Source organism: Dipodomys spectabilis, unplaced genomic scaffold (genome assembly GCF_019054845.1).
Source record: "Dipodomys spectabilis isolate Male_0828 unplaced genomic scaffold, ASM1905484v1 ptg000118l, whole genome shotgun sequence".
Taxonomy (NCBI): domain Eukaryota; kingdom Metazoa; phylum Chordata; class Mammalia; order Rodentia; family Heteromyidae; genus Dipodomys; species Dipodomys spectabilis.
In genome coordinates, this window is record NW_024870795.1 from 7,649,427 (window position 1) to 7,671,742 (window position 22,316).

Below are 22,316 nucleotides of genomic sequence, written 5' to 3' on the forward strand. Positions count from 1 at the left end.
TGGTTTGTATTTCTAATTGATATCATGACTTTGGTATAACAAAAAAAGTGATCATTTACTTTGAGTGGCTTCTCTGTTCCAGAGGCAGATTTCAAATAAGGAAATTTATGATAAAACGAAACCCACAATACAGCTACATTTTTAAAATTAACATTTCTTAAATTATTCCTACACAGTCTTGCAGGATAGCCTAGGTAGGACTCAAACTCAAACTCAAATTCTTCCTGGCTTAACCTTCTGAGTGCTGAAGTTACAGGAATATACCCCCCAAGCCAGCTAGCTGCTGACATTTCTATTAATTATTTCCCTTCATTTATTTTCTTAGAAACCTATTAAAGATCTATTTCTAACTGTCTTTAAATGTTTATCAGCAATCCTTCATAAATAATTTACTGGACTTATCAAAGATTTTGTTGTTGGTTGTGTTTGATGTGCTTGATTTTGTTCTTGCTACCTGGGGATAGAACCCAAGGCTCACAAATGGTAGACAAATATTCTATCACTGAGTTATATCCCAAATCATGACCTTTTTCAAATTGCACTGCCCCTGAGCTTTTGTGCTTAAGGCCAATGCTCTATTACCTGAGCCATAACTCTACTCCCAGTATTTTGGTGGGTAATTGGAGATAAGAGTCTCATGGACTTTACTGCCTGGGCTGACTTTGAACCATGATCCTCAGATCTCAGCCTCCCGAGTAGCTAAGATTATAGGTGCCTAGCATTTTTCAAGTTTTTTGTTTTGTTTTGTTTTGTTTTAGGGGGGGGGTCTGGTTGTGGGGCCTGAACTCTGGGCCTGGGCACTGTCCCTCAGCTCTTCAGCTCAAGACTAGCGCTCTACCACTTGAGCCACAGCGCCACTTCCGGCTTTTTTCTTTTTGCTTACGTGGTGCTGAGGAATCGAACCTAGGGCCTCAGGCATGCAAGGCAAGCGCTCTACCACTGAGCCACCTTCCCAGCCCCTTTTGTTTTATTTTTTGTCGGTCATAGGACTTGAACTCTGGGCCTGGGTTCTGTCCCTCAGTTCTTCAGCTCAAGGCTAATGCTCTACCACGTGAACCATCGCGCCATTTCCAGTTTTCTGATGGTTAATTGGAGATAAGAGTCTCACAGGGAGGGTTGGGAAGGTAGCTCAGTGGTAGAGCGCTTGCCTTGCATGCCTGAGGCCCTGGGTTTGATTCCTCAGCACCACCTAAGCAAAAAGAAAAAAGCTGGAAGTGGTGCTGTGGCTAAAGTGGTAGAGCGCTAGCCTTGAGCTGAAGAAGTTGAGGGACAGTGCCCAGGCCCAGAGTTCAGGCCCACGACCGGACCAAAAAAAAAAAAGAGTCTCACAGGGATTTTTCTGGTCGGGCTGGCTTTGAACTGTGATCTTCAGATCTCAGCCTCCTGAGTAGCTAGGATTACAGGCATGAGCCACTGGTGCCTGGCTCATTTTTCATGTTTTGTTTTGTTTGGGTCCGGTCATGGGGCCTGAACTCTGGGCCTGGGCACTGTCCCTCAGCTCTTCAGCTCAAGGCTAGCGCTCTACCACTTGAGCCACAGTGCCACTTCCGGCTTTTTTCTTTTTGCTTATGTGGTGCTGGGAATCGAACCCAGGGCCTCAGGCATGCAAGGCAAGCGCTCTACCACTGAGCCACCTTCCCAGCCCCTCATTTTTCATGTTTTAAAAGTCATTTCACTATTAAAATCAGACACAAGAACTTATATATGAAAACAGTAACAAAAGATAATAGAATACATTAAGGTCATTTCCATGTATATAGTTAACACATGTAGGAAAATACATAGATCTTTTTTTCTGTTGGTCATAAGGCTTGGATGGGGCTTGAACTCAGGACCTGGGTGCTGTCTCTAAGCTTTTGGGATCAAGGCTAGTGCTCTACCTCTTTGAGCCATAATGCCACTTCTAGTTCCCTGGTGGTTAGTTAGAGATGAAAGTCTCACCAGCTTTCCAGCCCAGGCTGTCTTTGAACCAAGATCCTTAGATCTCAGCCTCCTGAGTACCTAGGATTATAGGTGTGAGCCACTGGCACCTGGTAGCTCTATCATTTTGATTTCTTTGTTTTTGTTGTTTTGGTTTTTTGAGATGAGAGTCTCAGTATTTAGGCTCATTCTCCCAAGTGCTAGGATTACAAGTATGTACCACCATACTTGGCATAGAAAATATGTTCAAATGACAAATGAAACAGCATATTATCCAGGATGCTGGTCTTCTCCAGTATTTTTGCCTTCTTCCTCATTTTACATCTCAGCATGGCACTGAGATGTAAGTTCTTCCCTAAAAGTCTACCATCCTTCACATGCTCCATTTCTACCTAACCACAATTTTACTATATAGAAAGATAAAATGAGACAGCACCGAGAAAGGAATGGGTTTTTTGTCACTACTCAAAGGCAAAATTAGTCTTCACTAAGTAAGAAAATAGAGACCTAATGGATACAAGAAAAAATCACTACGAAGACTACCCCAGGAGAAACTAATATCACTTTGCTTGAAAAAATATATATAATTAAGTTTTTTTTCACTGTGATATTTTATAAGAAAGATAGTCTTAGCTGGGCAGTGGTAGCTCATGCCAGTAATCCTAGCTAGTCAGGAGGCTGCAATCTGAGGATCGAGGTTCAAAGCCAGCCCGGCCAGGAAAGACAGTGAGATTCTTATCTCCAACTAACCACCAGAAAACCAGAAGTGGCTCTGTGGTTCAAATGGTAGAGTGTTTGCTTGAGCTGAAAAGCTCAGGGACAGTGCCCAGGCCCAGAGTTCAATCCCCACAACTGACAACAGAAAGAGAAAGAAGAAGGAAGGAAGGAAGGAAAGGAAGAAAGGATAGTCTTTTTAAAATAGAGTGGCAACTCAAAGTGGTAGAGTACTAGCCGTGAGCATAAAAGCTCTGGGACAGTGCTTAGGTCTTGAGTTCAAGCTTCACGATCAACACACAAAAAAGAGTCTCAAGAAAGTCTTTTGAGCATAACTCTAGTCGTTTTGGTTGTCTCTTCAAATAGATGGTCTTACTTCAAAAATAGCCTGAAAATAAAAAGACTCTGGGTTACATGCAATGCAATGGCAGCACAATGCTTGTAAGATGCCCATATCCTGCTCTTAATGCTGTCTGGGATCCATGAGGCAAGGATGGGGGTTTATAACCCTTCAAGGCACATATATACATAGGATTTGAGGATTCTGAGACATAATCCCTTCGAATAAATAGTTGTCAGGAGAAAGAGGTCTTTGTTTTCTTCCACAAAACAGAAAGCCATTGACTTTTTAAATAAGATTGAGAACTTTCAAGTGAGGTTGTTAATCAATTAACCATTTGTTTAATGGTCTTATCCTTCACATTCTTAAAACTAATTAGACATCACTAAGTATCTTGTATAGGCAGCCAATCTACAATTGTGTTTCTTTTGGCTCTTTTTTGTTGTTGGTCATGGAGCTTGAATTCACGGCCTGGACACTGTCCCTGAGCTCTTTTGTTCAAGGCTAGTACTCTACCACTTTGAGCCACACTTCCTGTTTTTTCCTGTTTTCTGGTGGTTAACTGGAGATAAGAGTCTTGGGGATTTTCTTGCCTGGGCTGGCTTTGAATTGTGATTCTCAGATCTCAGCCTCCTGAGTAGCTCGGATTATAGACATAAGCCACCGATGCCTGGTTTTGTATCTTTCTTTTAGTTCTCCCAGTCCTTTAGATAAACAACACCTAGATGGGCACATTGAACCCACATTAGGGGACTGCGTATGTGGCTTGGTGGTAGAGTGCTTGCTAGCATGCATGAAGCCCTGGGGTTGATTCCTCAGTACCACATAAACAGAAAAACCTAGAAGTGGCACTGTGGCCCAAGCGATAGAGTGCTAGCCTTGAGTACAAAGAGGCTCAGGGACAGTGCTCTGGCCCTGAGTTCAAGCCCAAGAACTGGCAAAAATAAATAAATAAAATCACATTAGGTCTCAGTTTTGCCTTTTGTTACTATGCAAGGCTCAGATATAGCCATATATCAATTTATATTTCTGGAAAGATCCCTCTAAAGCTTCCAGGCTAATTTGGTATTAAGCTGTTATACAATCTTATATAATCCTGGCCCTTGCTGATGATCATAGCCAAAAGCAACAACACTGTCAGTTAAAATTTTTCAACCATACATGCCAAATTCTGAGTGTCTCATGTCATGGAGCCTTTATATCTTCTTCTGGCTAGAGTCTTGTCTTCTGGCTTTTCTAGTTTCTTATATTTACAAATATATTGTCAGCTACCAAGAGTGGCTAAGAGTACTTTAGACAAGCATGTACTTCTCAAAATTAGAGTCAGAGTTGCTATTAATTCTTTAGAACATAACAGAAGATGTCCTGTGGTCCTACTTGAGATACTTTCTGGAAGAAGATGAGCTTTAGAACTAGAGATAAAATAGAACCTAAACCCTAACTTCATTATTTCCTAGCTCTTAAGTTCCTTAACCTGTTCTTTCTTCATCTATAAAATGGATAATATCAGGAATCTGAGATCTAAAGATCACTGTTCAAATCTCTTAACTCCAATTAATCACCAAAAAGCCAAATGTGGAGCTGTGACTCAAGTGGTAGAAAACTACCCTTGAGCAAAAAAAAAAAAAGCTCAGGGACAGCACCCAGGCCCTGAGTTCAAGCCCCTGTTCAGGCATACACAAACAGGGATAATGACTAACTCAAAGTGAGATTATACAGAATTCAGCAGGGCTGGGAATGTGGCTTAGCAGTAGATTGCTTGCCTACCATGCATGAAGCCCTGGGTTCAATTCCTCAGCACCACATACACAGAAAAAGCCGGAAGTGGCACTGTGACTCAAATGGTAGAGTACTAGCCTTGAGGAAAAGAAGCTCAGGGACAGTGCCCAGGCACTGAGTTCAAGCCCCAGGACTGGTTAAAAAAAAAAAAAGAATTCAATGGGCAAGCATGTTAAATAACTATCACAGTACCTGATTCATGGAGAATATGCAATAATATTAACATTCCTCTTCTTTTGTTGGTGGAAGATTTTAAATAGTAGATTAGATAATGAATGTTGCTCAGTGAGCCATACTTTGTGTTCTTTCCATTATAACATGCTTTGCTAAACATTGTGTGTGTGTGTGGCGGGGGGGTGTTTGCTTTCTTTCTTTCTTTCTTTTTTTCTTCTTTCTTTCGTCAGTCATGGGGATTGAACACTGGTACTGTCCCTCAGCTCTTCAGCTCTAAGCAAGCGTTTCCTGCCTGGGCTGGCTTCGAACTGCGATCCTCAGATCTCATCCTCCTGAGTAGCTAGAATTACAGGCATGAACCACCAGTGCCCAGCAACATTGCTGTTTTTAAGTAACAGAAGACAAAGAAGAAATTCCCTTCTCAACTAGATTTATTTAAAGTGCCTTCATCAAATTTTTACCAGGCACCTATTATATGCCAAAAACTATATAAGGAAGATATGAAGCTATGTAAGACATAGTGGGAATAAGGAAGTTCTGGTTCTTCCATGTGCTTGTAGTCTAATGGAAAAAACAAATGAGCATACCAGTAATAAAGAGGTCTAATGAGGGGCTCAAGGGATGACTAAGTATAAAGTAATTGGCTAGCATGAGTCAGGGTCAGTCCCTTCAAAGAAAAAAGAATACTGATTGTGGTGGCTCATACCTGTAATCTCAGCTACTTGGGAGGTAGAGATTAGGACTATGGTGAAGATTAGGACTGTACTTGAAGGTAATCCTGTGCAAAAAACTAGTGAGACCTCATCTTAATTAACAAGCGGGGCATGGTGGCATCTGCTTGTGGTCCCAGCAACTTAGATCATAATTAGGAGGATCACAGTCTGAGGCTGACCCAGGCAAGACCCTAGCTGGAAAATAATTAAATCACAAAAAGTCTAGGATCGAGTGATAGAACGATTGTCTAGAAAGAGGGAGGCCATGAGTTCAAACCTAAGTACTGCCAAAAAAGAAGGAAGAGGAAAACAAAAAACAAGAGCACAAAGAGGAGAGGAGGAAAGGCAACCAGGAGAAAACTCCCCAAAGAACTAACACTTGAGCTAACCATCTACTTGCGGCTAGAAGGAACAATATTTACAGCAACATGGCAGCAAAATAAATCAGTCTGTTCTGCAGATAGTTTTGAATTAATGGAGAGAAAATGAAGTGCTTGCCTAACATACAGGAGGCCCTGGGTTTCGTCCCTAGCACTAAAACAAAAGAGAAGAATGATGTATGTAGAAGTATAGCAGGATGAAAGTGGAGAGATTTGGAATTTTTGTCTTAAGAATCTAGTGTTCAGAAGAGTCTTAAGGTAGAAAATGGACTTTTCATGTTAGAAATAAACACGTTAACAGTAGAAGATGCATTCAGAGAAAGTTTGAGCTGAGAAAGAAGGAGTAAAGGAGAGAAGAAAAACAGGAAGCATCAGTAATCTGGAGAAGATATTACTAGAGCTTGAATGAAGCTGGTAGATATAGTAATGGAGACACTCTGGGGATTGATGTGTAAATGGGAAGAAGACCTTGAAGATAACTCTCAGGATTTGGCATGAAAGACTGGATTAGAGCAGTCTCATTTACCACTGTATAGAAACAGTGAAAGTTGGGGCACGAGGCCCAGGCAGCAACAGAAGTGAGTTTAGTTTGGAGCATATTGAATTCCATGTACCTGGGAGGCCATCCTACAAATAGCTATTTGTTGTGTTCAAGAGATCTGGACATTGGAGCCAACTGGAGAGTTTTACATGGCTATATTATGAAAATCCTACAATGGTCATCTGACCCAAGTGTTAACATTTTTCCTTTCATTTCTAATAACTAACACTTAATAGGTATTCAATCAAGTACTGTGGCTTTGGTTTTAATCTTTGACCTCTTCTGTGTATTTTGGGGGGGGGGGGCAGGAGAGAGAGATCTAATTTTCTTTTTTCTTTTTTTTTTTGGGTCCAGTTGTGGGGCCTGAACTCTGGGCCTGGGCGCTGTCCCTCAGCTCTTCAGCTCAAGGCTAGCGCTCTACCAATTAAGCCACAGCGCCACTTCCGGCTTTTTTCTTTTTGCTTATGTGGTGCTGAGGAATCGAACCCAGGGCCTCAGGCTTGCAAGGCAAGCACTCTACCACTGAGCCACCTTCCCAAGATCTAATTTTCTGTAGCAGTATCAACGTTGGGTCCACATAGTGCTAGCCTAAGCAATGTTGAATTCATGAATAGCTTTTTGATAACAGATTATCACTTAAGAAATCATTTCAGCAGAATGGTACAAATTTTGTTCTTGATTGCTTTAGGCTTTTTTTTCATTACTAGTCAATCTTCTCAGTATTGGCAAAATTATTTGGAGAATGCTTGAAGCTCCTCTCCATGAGAATGGTACAGTATTGACAACTAAGACTGGCAAACAGCAATTTGATGAACCCTGTGCATGGTCAGCTGGTCTATTTTTGGACAGCTCTATAGCAGTTTATCTGATTCAAAAAAGAAATTGTGAAATCAGTACCCTAGAAAATAGTCAGCATGCTAAGAACAGCAACAAGTTAATTCCTGTGCACCCGGTCTTAGGGCATGAACACATAGGGAGTTTGAACACACACACACACACACACACACACACACACACACATTTAAGTTCTTTGTTAATTGTGTAGTTGAGTTAAATGAAGTGGCATCATTCTTTTTTTTTTTGTCGGTCATGGGGCTTGAACTCTGGGCCTGGGCGCTGTCCCTCAGCTTTTCAGCTCAAGGCGAGCGCTCTACCACTTGAACTACACCGCCACTTCCGGTTTTCTAGTGGTTTATTGGAGATAGGAGTCTCACGGTCTTTCCTGCCCGGGCTGGCTTTGAACCGCGATTCTCAGATCTCAGCCTCCTGAGTAGCTAGGATTACAGGCGTGAGCAACCAGCACCCGGCCGAAGTGGCATCATTCTTTAGAACTTACAAAATGTTTTCATATGTGTATCATATTTGATCCCTAGAACTTTACAAGTCAAACCGAGTTATATTCTCATTTTAAAGGTGAGGATTTCATATACTATTGGCAAGAGGTATATTTTCTGTATGTCTGATCTGTAGACCAAACAGCTCTGTTATCAACCTCTGTTATCATCCTTCATGGCCTGAATAGTGTTCATAATCAGCTATTTTCACTAGATCTTTTTTTTTTTTTGCCAGTCATGGTTGTCTGAACTCTGGGCCTGGGCACTGTCCCTCAGCTCTTCAGCTCAAGGCTAGTGCTCTACCACTTGTGCCACAGCACCACTTCCAGCTTTTTCTGCTTATGTGGTGCTTAGGAATGGAACCCAGGGCCTCATGCATGTAAGGCAAGCACTCTACCACTGAGCCACCTTCCCAGCCCCTAGATCTTTTTTTTTTTTTCCACTAGATCTTTTGATTTGCCTGATCAGTTTGAAATGCTCATGAGTTGCATGTCTGAAGATGGCTCAGGAGTGAAGCTGATCTAAAATCCTTGAGTGCGGGATGCTGTTTCTTGCCTTAATAGAGTATTGGTTAAAAAAAAATTGTACATCGTAGGCTAGTTTACAGACTAAAGAGTAGTGCTTTAAAAAATATGTATAATGCGGGCTGGGAAGGTGGCTCAGTAGTAGAGCACTTGCCTTGCATGCCTGAGGCCCTGAGTTCCACTCCTCAGCACCACATAAGCAAAAAGAAAAGAAAAAAAAGCTGGAAGTGGTTCTGTGGCTCAAGTGGTAGAGCGCTAGCCTTGAGCTGAAGTGCTGAGGGACAGCACCCAGGCCCAGAGTTCAGGCCCCACGACTGGACCCAAAACAAAAAATATGTATAATACATATAATATGATTAAAATGTACTAGCTGACCCAATCTGTTACTTACTCCAAGAAAACCTATAAAGGTCTCTTTTCTAATATTAAGTTCCTATTTGGTATTAATATGGCCAAATGATCTTACCAAAATTTGAGGCCTCTTTGGCTCCTTCACAACTTTCTGGTGAGCACATGGTAATGTTACATGCCACAACACTTAGCTTCAGCTACATGGTTCTTTTTTTCAGACAGGTTGTATCCCTTTTCTACAGATGGGAATTCCCTCTTCTTTTATTCCACATAGAGATTTTATTTGAATTTTAGCAGTGGATCCACCTACTATCTATTGTAATGATATCTTCTGACCCATGTTTTCTTTAAAACACTTAACTTTTAAACTTTTTTTTTTATAGAGCACCTTCCTAGCAAGCTCAAGGTCTTAAGTTCAAATCCCAGTATTGGGGGGAGGGTGAACTCTTTTTCTGACAATGGAGGTTTTTCTTGCTGGCTGCGTTGCTTTCTGGTAAACTTGTATACTGGGCTCTGTGGCTCCTGGGCTGGATGAACCACATTCCAGTGGAGACAGGAGCTGAGCCTCAGCCATGGCCATATAGGTTACAGTTGGACTGACGACTGTGGCTGCAGGGTTTGCAGGCCAATTTGTTTTACCAACCACGAAGCACATGGAGATCCAAGGAAAGCAAACTTTTTGAGTTCTACCACAGCCAATGATAGAACAGGAAACTGGGTTAATATAAGTTATAAACCCTACTGCTAATAAAAGAAAAATGCAAGATGTTCATCAATGACTTATGTTCTAAATCACCCAGAGAGAAGAGCGTCTCCTTCCATAGCAGCCAAAATTAGTGAAGTTAAAGATCAAGTAAATGTGTGATGAAATTTTAGTTACTATTAGTTTGTGTATATAAATGCCAATTTTCTTCTAATGAAATGCCTCAAAATTACTTTTTTTTTTTTTTAAAGAAATGATTTAGTTTAAGCTAAAGACCTAAAACAAAGCTGTTTTTCCTGTGATTAGAGGCATTAAACTCAGGAATGAACTGAAACAGAAATTACAGGTATGATGTCATTGATCTGTAAAGAAACAGTTCCTTTTTTTTTGTTGTTGCTGGTTGTGGGGCTTGAATTCAGGGACTGGGCACTGTCCTAGAACCTCTTTGTGCTCAAGGCTAGCACTCTACTGCTTGAGCCACAGTGCCACTTCCAGTTTTTGAGTGGTTAATTGGAGATAAGAGTCTCATGGGGACTTTGCTGCCTGGACTGGCTTCAAACCATGATCCTCAGACCTCAGCCTCCTGAGTAGCTAGGATTGTAGTCATGACCCACTGGCACCTGGCTTAATAGTTCCTATTTTTGATACATGTGTGATGCCATGACCATGATAGAGTAAATCTGTACAGGATGGACTCAAATCTGATCCCATGACAACCAGAGTATAGGCTTTAGTTTCTCTGTTGGAGGTCAGTCTGATCATACATAGGGATATGAGATACGTGATATTTTTCCAACCCAACCAGGTTCATCAAGAACTTGTTTTGATTGACTCATAAATTACCTTGTGTCCTGTGCATAGTAATGAGTTCTGTAAGAATGATAATGTAACTCTTTTAAGTATGAAGTTATGCAGGGATGAACGTGGAATACAAAGTGCTGAATACTGTGTGAGGCATGTTGAAATTCTTTCCCAGGTTAACAGTGTTATTGAAATATGGCCAGAATGAAGCTCAGACTGCTTAAGCTGCTGATGTGTATGATGATTAGCAGTTTTTCCTTTTGCTGCCTTTGGTGTTAGCATTCATGGTTTATATTTGTCTTAATATTTTGAGGCTGTGGATAAATCATTGTTGATTCTCATCGTTCACTCTAATGTTCCCTTCTTATTCCTAATCTTCTTGCTTTTGTGTATGTCCATTCGTTTGTAGAGTGTAAATGGCATTCGCACAGAGGAGGTGGCTGTCGTGACAAAAGGGCCATCTGCCTACCCTGCCTCTGAATGGGAGGGTCCCAAGCAGTCAGTAGGTCCTAGTCAGAGCCAGATGACCACCCCATCGGAGTCTCCGCAGAGCTTTGGCTTTGGCTCCCTCTCCATAAGCAGCAAGGAGACAGAAGAGAAGGAGCAGGGGGCAGCTGGCCATCTTGATATTAAGGAGACGCCAAGTGGCCCAAGTGGGGAATGCATAGGAGTGGAGGAACAGGCCAGTGCCTTACAATTCTCAGCCTCCTGTCAGCTGCAGCTTGGTGAAAACAAGGCAGACAGTAGTGAAGAGCATGTTACACCAGGAGAGCCACTTGGAAAACAAAATGGATCATTTCTTGACTCTTGTGTGGGTAACCAGTTCCCCACCCTCATTCGAAGTTTCCAGGTAGTACCTGATTTGATGATGCAGCTCTCATGACTCTATGGGAGAGGGCTACAATCTTCTGTGGAGGAGGAGGTGATGGTGGTGGTAGTGGTGGTGGTGGTAGCGGTGGTGGTAGTGGTGGCCAGTTTGTTTTTCAAAATCAGAGAGTCAGAGTAAAGTCTGTGATTGTGTCAATAAGGAAAAACAGAGGTTCATTCAAAGGAATTACCTCCATAGCTACAAATGTTTCCCACTGACAGCCTTCCAGAATTCTTGGGAGTAAACGCTAGCTATGAAGTTGGCATCAATAAGTTCCACTTTTCCTTACTCAAGTATGAGCTGTGGGAAGAGATGAATTATAGAGGTTTCCACAGCAAGGAGCCTTCAGTGTTTTCAGACCATGCTAGAAAAAAATTCCAAATTATATTTTCTAAAATGAGATTTCAGGCCCCAAATAATAATGTATGTAATGCAGCCACACTGTTCAGGCCACCACTACCACTGACCACATAAACAGAGCCTTCCCTGATCGCAGGCTCTCTTCCTGTGCTGAGGTGGATGAACCTGATCACAATCAAATGGTACCTTTAGGGTGATTTATAGTCTTGGGGAAGTTGAGCAGATGGACAATAACATTTATTCTTCTGAAATTCTGAGATTAATAATCACCAGGTGGTGGTAGAACTGAGTTTTCTCTCCAGTTTCCCAAAGGCTGTTTCTTCTCAGTAAATCCAATGTGAATGTCTGACATTGATTTGAAAGAAGTTAATGAATTCCAGGATAATGTTTTCCTGGGCCTCTGCGTTTTCCTGTACCATTTGTCCGTAGTGGAGGAAATGTGGCTGACTTGCTTAATTATAATGGCACAGTCGCAAGGACAAATGAAAGTGATTGCTATTTGGCAAATAGTTTTATATTCTTTTTGAAGGTCAGTCTGAAGTGTTTTATATCACCAGTCATAACGGTCTGATCTTACAATTTTCCATTAGGCTTATGAAAGTGATTACAGTAATGCTGCTTTTTAATGCCCTTCGTGTTGTGACACCTTGTCAGAACTACTTTGGAATGGTGTCCAAGTCTTGAGCAGACGAAACACCTTTGGAGATTGAACTTGCCCTTTGCTTTATTCCAGCAGATACTTTGATCAGATCAATGTTAGACAGTTCAGCTCTCCTGGCCTTCAGAAACTTCTGCTAACTCTGTTTCTTTACTGTTTCACAGCCTCCTCTGGTAAAGACTCAGACAGTCACCATCTCAGATACGGCCAATGCTGCAAAAAGTGAAATCCCAACCAAAGACGTCCCCATTGTCCACACTGAGACCAAGACCATCACTTATGAGGCTGCCCAGGTAGGTCACCTTTGTTCCTTCCAAACCAGAGATGGTGATAAACACCAAAGTGGCCTTCTTTCCTCACAGGCTTCTGAGTCACTTACTTCTGATAAGGCCAGGATTTCTGGAGAAGTTCTTTTTTTTTGCCAGTCTTGGGGCTTGAACTCAGGGCCTGGACTCTGCCCCTAAGCTTCTTTTGCTCAAGGCTAGCACTCTGCCACTTGAGCCACAGCACCAGTTCCAGCTTTTTCTGTTTATGTAGTACTGAGAAATAAAACCTAAAGCTTCTTGCATACTAGGCAAGCACTCTACCACTAAGCCACATTCCCAGCCCTGGGGCAGTTCTTTTTAGAAGAGAGTACCAATCTAAGGATATCCCCAAATACTTTATTAAAACACAAAATTGTTGAGGGGTAGAGTGTAGTTCAGTAGTACAGCACAATGCTTAGTATGCATAGGGTCTTGAGTTCAATCATAACACCCAAAACAAACGCACACACCAAAAAAAAAAAGAAAAAACCCAAACACAAAAACACAGTAACAGCTGAGTGCCAGTGACTCATGTCTGTAATTATAATCCTAGCTACTCAGGATGCTGAAATCTGAGAATCATAGTTCAAAGCCAGCCCAGATAAGAAAGTCAATGAGACTCTTTTTTGTTTTGTTTTGTTTTTGGTCGTGGGGCTTGAACTCGGGCCGGGGCACTATCCCTCAACTCTTCAGCTCAAGGCAAGCACTCTACCACTTGAGCCACAGCACCACTTCTGTTTTTCTGAGTGGTTTATTGGAGCTAAGAATCTCACAGACTTTTCCTGCTCGGGCTGGCTTTGAACCACAATCCTCAGATCTCAGCCTCCTGAGTAGCTAGGATTATAGGTGTGAGCCAACTGCGGGCAGGGCGGGGGAGGGGGGAATGCAGTGCTTGTTTTATTTTACTTATTCATTATTCATTTATTTGTTTATTTATTTATTTTTTGCCAGTCCTGAGGTTTGAGCTCAGGGTCTTGGCACTGTCCCTGAGCTTCTTTTTCTCAAGGCTAGCACTCTATGACATGAGCCATAGCACCACTTCTGGCTTTTTCTGTTTATGTGGTACTGAGGAATCAAACCCAGGACATCATGCATGCTAGGCAAGCACTCTACCACTAAGCCACATTCTCAGCCCTCAATGAGACTCTTATCTCCAGTTACCCACCAAAAAGCTGGGAATAGAGCTATGATTCAAGTAGTAGAACTCTAGCCTTGAGCAAAAAACTCAAGGACAGCATCCAGGCCCAGAGTTCAAGCCCTAGTTTTGACACACACACACACACACACATACTCTCTCTCTCTCTCTCTCTCTCTCTCTCTTAAAAAATATTTCTTGGGCTGAGAAGGTGGCTCAGTGGTAGAGCCCTTGCCTTGCATGCCTGAGGCCCTGGGTTTGATTCCTCAGCACCACATAAGCAAAAAGAAAAAAGCTGGAAGTAGTGCTGTGGCTCAAGTGATAGAGCACTTGCCTTGAGCTGAAGAGCTGAGGGACAGTGCCCAGGCCCAGAGTTCACACCCCATGACTAGACCCCCCCAAAAAAATAAAATAAAAAAAATATATTTCTTTGATCTGATTGCTTATACCCACCAAATTCACCAGCAATTTGTAAATTTTAGTCTAGCATAATTATTAAGGCAACAGACTTTGAGTCAATCTAAAGTTTTGGTCCTGGTTCCCCCATTTTCTTTTTTTTTTTTTTTGGGTCCAGTCGTGGGGCCTAACTCTGGGCCTGGACGCTGTCCCTCAGCTCTTCAGCTCAAGGCAAGCGCTCTACCACTGAGCCACCTTCCCAGCCCTCCCCCATTTTCTAACTTGGATAAGTCATTGAACATCTCTGAGCTTTCACTTTTCTTGCCTATGATATTAGTATATATATGCTTTGTGGTAGTGTTACGCAAATTTTAATTTTTTTATTTTGTGCTGGTACTGGAGCTTGAATTCAGGGCCTCCTATTCTCTCTTGGCTTGTTTTCTTTTTCTTTTTTCTTTTTTTTGGGTCCGGTCGTGGGGCCTGAACTCTGGGCCTGGGTGCTGTCCCTCAGCTCTTTAGCTCAAGGCTAGTGCTTTACTACTGGAGCCACAGTGCCACTTCCAGCTTTTTTCTTTTTGCTTATGTGGTGCTGAGGAATCGATCCCAGAGCCTCATTCATGCAAAGCAAGCGCTCTACCACTGAGCCACCTTCTCAGCCCCGGCTTTTTTTTTTTTTTTTTTTGTCAGTCGTGGGCCTTGAATTCTGGCCCTGAGTGCTGTCCCTCAGCTCTTTAGCTCAAGGCTAGCACTCTACCACTTGAGCTACTAGTTTTCTGGTGGTTTATTGGAGATAAGAGTTTCACGGACTCTCCTGCCCAGGCTAGCTTTGAACCACAATCCTCAGATTTCAGCCTCCTGAGTAGCTAGGATTATAGGTGTGAGCCACTGGTGCACGGTTTGGCTTTTTTTTTTGGTTGGTTGTGGGGCTTGAACTCTGGGCTTGGGCACTGTCCCTGTGCTCTTCAGCTCAAGTCGAGCACTCTTCCACTTGAGCCACAACACCACTTCCAGTTTTCTAGTGATTTATTGGCTATAAGAGTCTCATGGACTTTCCTGCCTAGCTGGCTTTGAACTTCGATCCTCACATCTCAGCCTCCTGAGTAGCTAGGATTACAGGTGTGAGCCACTGGCACCTGGCTCTCTCTTGGCTTTTACACTCAAGGCTAGTGCTTTACCACTTAAGCTATAACTCCACTCTTGGCATTTTGCTGGTTAATTTGAGATAAATCTTTTGGTTTTGTCTATCCCAAATGACGTCCAACTAAGATCCTCAAACCTCAGCCTCCTGAGTAGCTAAGATTACAGAAGTAAGCCACTAGTACCTAGCTTGTCCTTTATTTTTATAATGCATGAGTGTTGAATTATTTTTCTTTTGTTATTCACAGAAGGAAAAAGTAATGAGAACTATTTCCTCTATAACTGAACTGTATACTAATTTCTGCTCAAAAAAAAAAAAGTGAACTGGGAGAGAGTGAGGGAAGGGGTGACATTGTCCAAAAAGAAATGCACTCTTGGGGCTGGGAAGGTGGCTCAGTGGTAGAGTGCTTGCCTTGCATGCATGAGGCCCTGGATTCAATTCCTCAGCACCACATAAGCAGAAAAAGCAAGAAGTGGCGCTGTGGCTCAAGTGGTAGAGCGCTCGCCTTGAGCTGAAGAGCTGAGGGATAGCAACCAGGCCCAGAGTCCAGGCCTCATGACTGGACCCCCCCCCCCCAAAAAAATGCACTCTTTACCTGACTTACATAACATTAGCCTCTCTGTACTTACTTTATTTAATTTTATTTTTTGTCATGGGGCTTGAACTCAGGACCTGGGTGCTGTTCCTGAACTTTTTTTCACCCAAGTCTAGCACTTTGCCACTTTGAGCCACAGTGTCATTTCCAGTTTTCTGATGATTAATTGGAGATAAAAGTTTCATGGACTTTCCTGGCCGGGCTGGCTTCAAACTGCAAGTTTCAAATCTCAGCCTCCTGAGTCACTAGGATTACAGATGTGAGCCACTGGCACCTAGCTTTGTTTTTTCTTTTCTTTTTTTTTTTTTCTTATGTGGTGCTGAGGAATCGAACCCAGGGCCTCATGCATGCAAGGCAAGCGCTCTACCACTGAGCCACCTTCCCAGCCCCTGGCACCTAGCTTTGTATATCACCATTATAATTAAAAAATTTTTAAACAAAAAAATACTTACTGAACACTTACATATTAAGCCAAGGCAATGCAAAAGGTAGACACAGTTCCTCCCCTGTGTAATTCACATACTAGTAAAGCAAGATTGGCAAAAAAAAAACCCACATAAACAAATGTCTAAATAAGTTTCAGACAGTGGTGAGTGGTACAGTGAAATTAAAATGGGATAAGGAGACAATACAAGTGGCTACAGGTATAGCTCATTGGTAGAGCACTTGCCTACAGTGTGTAAAGCCTTGTGTCCAATCCCAAGCACCACCAAAAAGATAGACAAAGAATATGGGCTCATGTGACAGGCTGCTATATTGGGGCTAGGATAAGTAAGAAAGTCCTCTCTGTAGAGGCGATGTAAGGCTGAAGCCTAAAGAATGCAAAGGAGGCCACTAGATGTAGCTTTGGCAGGTGGTTTTTACATAGATGCTTTTAGTGAATCCTCACATTACTGGAGCTGGATGGTGTTACCTCCATTTAGGAAACAGTGTGGCTTGCTAGGTAAAAGCATATGCTTTGCAATTAGACAAATGGAACTTATTTCCTAGCTCTCTCAGGTAGATCTAGCTAGATAATCTTAGGCAGATTACCAATTTTTTTCAATTGTTCCCTTGGCTACACATTGGGGACAATACAACATGCCATTGCAAGATTTGGGGGGGCTGGGAAGGTGGCTCAGTGGTAGAGCGCTTGCCTTGCATGCCTGAGGCCCTGGGTTCGATTCCTCAGCACCACATAAGCAAAAAGAAAAAAGCAGGAAGCGGTGCTGTGGCTCAAGTGGTGGAGCGCTAGCCTTGAGCTGAAGAGCTGAGGGACAGCGCCCAGGCCCAGAGTTCAGGCCCCATGACCGGACCCAAAAAAAAAAAAAAAAGATTTGGAGGAGGCTAGGTGAAGTGATGCCTGAAAAGAACATACACGTCCATAAATGTCCAGTTGATGGTAATGTGCTGCTCTGTTCTACTCATTGTAGCCTCAAGTGTGGAATTTGAGTTTGGTAATTAGTGATCATAATAAAATGGCATAATTAAAGCAATGACTTTGTAAGGGGATTTCCAACGCCATTTGCTGAATGTATTAATGCAAGGGTAGGGCCTGACTGAAGAACAGCCTTAGGAAACAAGAAGAAAGATGTGTCAGAAAAGAGAGGCAGAAGAAATGAATGTGTAGGACTTGGTGGTGGGGGGATAAAAAGTTATTTTGAGATTGTGCACACTAAGTCAAATTATGTAGGAAAGAATTACTTGTGAGTGGGAAGGAATCGCTTTGGGCTGGAGGTGTGGCTCAAGTGGTAGAATTTCTATTTGGCGAGCCCAAGGTCCTGAGTTCCAATCTCCATACTGCTCGGACAGACACAGACAGACAGACAGACAGAAAAAGAAACAGAAAGTGAGAGAGATAAAGCTCCTGAATTCAAATCTCAGTACTGTTAGGAGAGACAGAAACAGACAGAGAAAAAGAGACACAAAGAGAGAGAGAAAGAGCTCCTGAGTTCAAATCTCAGTACTGGTAGGAGAGACAGAAACAGAAAAAGAGACACAGGATATATAGAGAGAGACCTGAGTTCAAATCTCAGTACTGGTGAGAGACAGAGAGAGAGAGAGAGAGAGAGCATGCTCCTGAGTTCAGATCACAGTGCTGCTGAGAGACAGGCAGACACAGAGAGAGGCAGGCAGAGACAGATAGAATGAACAGGAATCCCTTCTTACTACCATGAAAATATCCTAAATGTTTATCCGTTAGGGAACTGGTGAGGTAAATTATAGACTATCTAAGTGAAGTAATGAATTTGGATTTTGTGGTAGTCATCTGCACAATGAATTTGTGAATGAACAAGCACAGTGACTAGGATGCTACTGTTTATGGACAGGAAATGGGAAATGTATTTAGCTCTGTATGGAAGAGCTGTGAGTGTGTAGGTTTCAATAGCAACACACTGGCTCTGGATGGATGCTCCAAAAAGTAAAAACTAAAATAAACACATGAGCTGGGCATGGTTGCGCATAGATGCAATACCAGCACTTGAGAGACAGGGTAGTAGAATAAAAAGCAAAGCAAAACAGGGTAGAGTTTGCCTGCTACATAGTAAATAGTAGCTGTTCAAAAAAGGTAGCTTTTATTTCATCTTTATCAGCTAAGGTAAAAATTGCTTTTTTGTGGGCGGGGGGGGGGGGGGGGGGGGGAAGCCTTGAACTCAGGGCCTGGGCACTGTCCCTGAACTCTTTTACGCAAGGCCAGCACTCTAGTATTTTGAGCCACAGCTCCACTTCTAGTTTTTTGGTGGTTCATTGGAGATAAGAGTCTCATGGACTTTCCTGCCTGGGCTGGCTTTGAACTGTGATTCTCAGATCTCAGCCTCCTGAGTAGCTAGGCTTACAGGTGTGAGCCAATGGTACCTGGCTACAAATTGCTTTTATTGTTGATGGCAGATGGTGATGCCTAGGGTAGAGACTGTTGTCTGTAGACTCAGATGTCCTGGATCTGAACCTACTCCATCATTAGTATGCGTCCTGTGAAAAACAATTTCTTGTTGTAAAATGTGGCCAATAGCTCTGCCTTACATGGCTGGTATAAGAAATAAATTAGATTCTCAGACTCAAGATGGCGACGGGGCAGTAGGGAAACGCCACAGCTCTCTCCAACCAAAAAGAGAGTTCGAGTTCCAACCTTTAATCTCCCCAAGAGACCGACAACAACAAAAAGACGAACACTCAGAGAAAAACCAGAGGTGGAAAATAACAAAAAAAGAAAGAGAGGAAAAGAAGAATTTCAGAACAGAGAAGAGCGAAGACCCCTCCCCCAACCTTTACTGGCCGCGCGGCAGTGCGCCAAGCCGCCGGCCAGCCGGCCCGGCAGGGGCTGCCGGAGCCACAGAGACACAGGGGGCTGCTTGCAGATCACCAGGTACCGGATTGCAGAACAGCGGATCGCCAGGAACAGAGAAACCTACCAGCCGGGAGTATCCAGGAGGATCCCACCCCACCCATCACTCTCCACCGGAGCGGAGAGGCTCCATCCCGCCAAAGCCGCCCGGCACCAGCAGCGCCACAAAGGGACCTGTCGCGATCGCAACGACCCGGCGGGGGGCCGCCCAACCCAGCCCGCAACCACCCCAACTGAACTCGGACTGCAACAACAACTGACGGACTGCAACAACAACTGACGACCTACAGGGTGAGTACCCATCAGGGGACAGGGAATCCATCAAGGGAGACCAGAGCTGGAGGGAATCCCCAGACCCTGACCTAGACTCCCTACCCCAACACCCGGACCACAGGACCCACTAAAACTGGGAACTGTTCGAGAGCCCCACCAGCCGGTGGAGCACACTCTGCTGGCCAGGCCAGAGCAAGAGCGCCCCGGGAAGGGAGCTTAAATGCTCAAGCCAGGAAAAGTGCCCCTGGGTCAAGACTACCAACAGTAGAAGAAATTTGAACTGTGTCCTCCAGGCTGCATAACCAAGGTGGTATACAAATTAGCACAGGCCTAACGAGCGCGCTCCAGGCTGGGGCCGGAACCAGGCCAGGGGACCGGCGCCTGAACAAAGCAAAAAGGGTCAGAAGTGGGGCTGTGGCTCAAATGGTAGGGTGCCAGCCCTGAGCTGAAGAGCTGAGGGACAGCACCCAAACCTAGAGTTCAAGCCCACAACCAGCCCAAAACAAACAAAAACACATCAGGAGCCCATAGCAGACTCCAGTATTTGGGAGAGTGCATCCAGAGCATCTGATCTTCCCAAGAGCACCCGCAGGAGCAAACACAAGCAGTCTAGGCTGCTCAACCCTTCCAAAGGCGGGAATTGCTACAGCAGAGAGCTGAGAATCCTAAGTGAATAGCAGCTGGAAATAGGCTCCCAACAGAATCCAGATCAGACACAGACTCTCTCTACCAATAGAGAATCAGCAACCAAGCAAAGACAGACACACCAAAACAAGATTGAAGAGCAGTCTCCTGAACCCCCATGCGAAAATCACAGAGAAAAATCACAAGGTTTACCACTACCCAGGACAGCAAGCTCACCTCAAAAGCCAGCAGCCACGCAGGGGAGAGCCCCAGTGGGAGCAAAGCAGGAATGGAAGACAAAAACTACATCCAAGGGTTGCTGGAGGCAATGACTCAAGAAATAAAGCGAGAAATGGATCAGAAATTGAAAGAGCACAAGGATGAACTATCAAAAGATATACAGGATATCAAACAAAAATTGGATGCAAAAATAGAAGCTGCACAAACCTCAGTAAGAAGTGAGATAAACGCCAAATTAGAGGTAATGCATACTGATATCACCTCATTGAGAGGTGAGATCAGTACTCTGAGAACCAACATTGAATCCATAAAGGGATCCATTTCCATCATGCAAACCACAATAGAAGCCACGGTCAACAGAGTGAATGAAATGGAAGGTAGAGTGTCAGATACAGAAGACAGAATACACCAACTGGACCAAAAAGTGACAGATATGGAAAAATCACTCAAATTAAACCAAAGGGAAATTCAAGAGCAAGCAGATAATGCTAAAAAATTTAACCTTCGCATAATCGGAGTGGACGAAGGTGAGGAATTCCAGAGCAAGGGAATGCAACACCTATTTAACAAGATAGTCAATGAAAATTTTCCCCACCTCAAAAACGACCATCTTAACTACATCACAAAAGCTTATCGAACACCCAACAAGCAAGATCCCAGGAGAAACACTTCTAGGCACATAATAGTAACAATGATGGATCTGAATAATAAGGAAACAATCCTGCATGCAGCAAAAATGAAGAAGGAGCTATACTACAACGGGAAAAAAATTAGAATCACTGCAGATCTCTCCACACAAACAATGAATGCAAGAAAAGCCTGGGAAAGCACCATACGAGCCCTGAGAGCCAATAACTGCCAACCCAGACTGATATACCCGGCAAAGCTAGCATTCACATTCGATGGAGAACTGAAAACTTTTAATAGCAAAGAAAAACTAAATGAATACATAAACATTAAGCCAGCATTACAAAGAATTCTAAGAGGGGGGACACAACCTGAAGAAAGCAACCAGGAACTGGGACCTGCCCCAAACAGGCATTACTCAAAGTCTAACTGAGCAAGCACAGGAGGAAAGGAAAGAAGAAAAACTTAGGAAAACGGAATGGCAGGGACAACAATGCATCTCTCTATACTTTCTCTTAATATAAATGGGCTGAATTCGCCAATTAAAAGAAAACGAACTGAGGACTGGATCAGAAAACAAGACCCATCCATCTGTTGCCTTCAGGAGACCCACCTCTCAGCCAAACATACAAACAAACTCAGAGTGAAGGGGTGGAAAAGGATCTACCAATCAAATTCCCCCAATAAGAAAGCAGGTGTAGCTATCCTGATATCTGACAAAATAAACTTTTCATTAAAATCAGTACAGAAAGACAAGGACGGACATTACATATTAATAAAGGGAACAATCCAAGAGGAGGATATAACCATCATCAACTTATATGCCCCAAATATCGGTGCACCCAGATATGTTAAACAAATGCTCTCAAACTTACAGAATAAAATAGATCCCAATACGATAATACTAGGAGACTTTAACACGCCACTCTCACCAAAGGACAGGTCTACCAACCAGAGGATTGGCAAAGAAGCTACCGAATTAAGTGAGGCCATACTTCAAGCGGAATTAACTGACATCTACCGAGTATTTCACCCTAAAACAACACAGTACACATTCTTCTCAGCAGCTCATGGAACTTTCTCCAAAATAGACCATATCATAGTTCATTCAAGGAACTTAAGCAAATACAAAGGGATCGACATAATCCCCTGTATCCTATCTGACCACAGTGGAATCAAGCTAGCTCTCAATAACAAAGCATACCGCAGAAATTTCTCTAATACATGGAAATTGAACAGCACACTCCTTAACAAGGCCTGGGTAACAGAAGAGATCAGAGAAGAAATAAAGCATTTCCTAGAACTCAATGAAAATGAAAACACCTCACAAAGAAACTTGTGGGACACAGCAAAAGCAGTCCTGAGGGGCAAATTTATTGCCCTCAGTGCCCACATCAAGAGAATGGAGACAGACCAAGTAAATAATCTCATGTTGCAACTAAAACAGCTAGAAAAACAAGAAAAAATGGGACCTAAAGCTACTAGACGAAGCCAGATAACC

At 43.1% G+C, this 22,316-nt stretch overlaps 1 protein-coding gene across 15 annotated transcripts in view; it reads left to right on the forward strand.

Moving 5' to 3' along the window:
- Epb41 (erythrocyte membrane protein band 4.1) overlaps positions 1-22,316 on the forward strand; it is a 176,073-nt gene that overhangs the window by 141,467 nt on the left and 12,290 nt on the right. For 8 of the 15 annotated variants that reach the window (XM_042688537.1, XM_042688525.1, XM_042688527.1 and 5 more), the window contains 2 exons: positions 10,684-11,124; positions 12,325-12,453. In XM_042688537.1, the coding sequence (XP_042544471.1) occupies positions 10,684-11,124; positions 12,325-12,453 (570 nt within the window). The remainder of the gene's footprint in view (positions 1-10,683; positions 11,125-12,324; positions 12,454-22,316) is intronic. The other 7 variants (XM_042688533.1, XM_042688534.1, XM_042688540.1 and 4 more) reach the window with 1 other exon arrangement.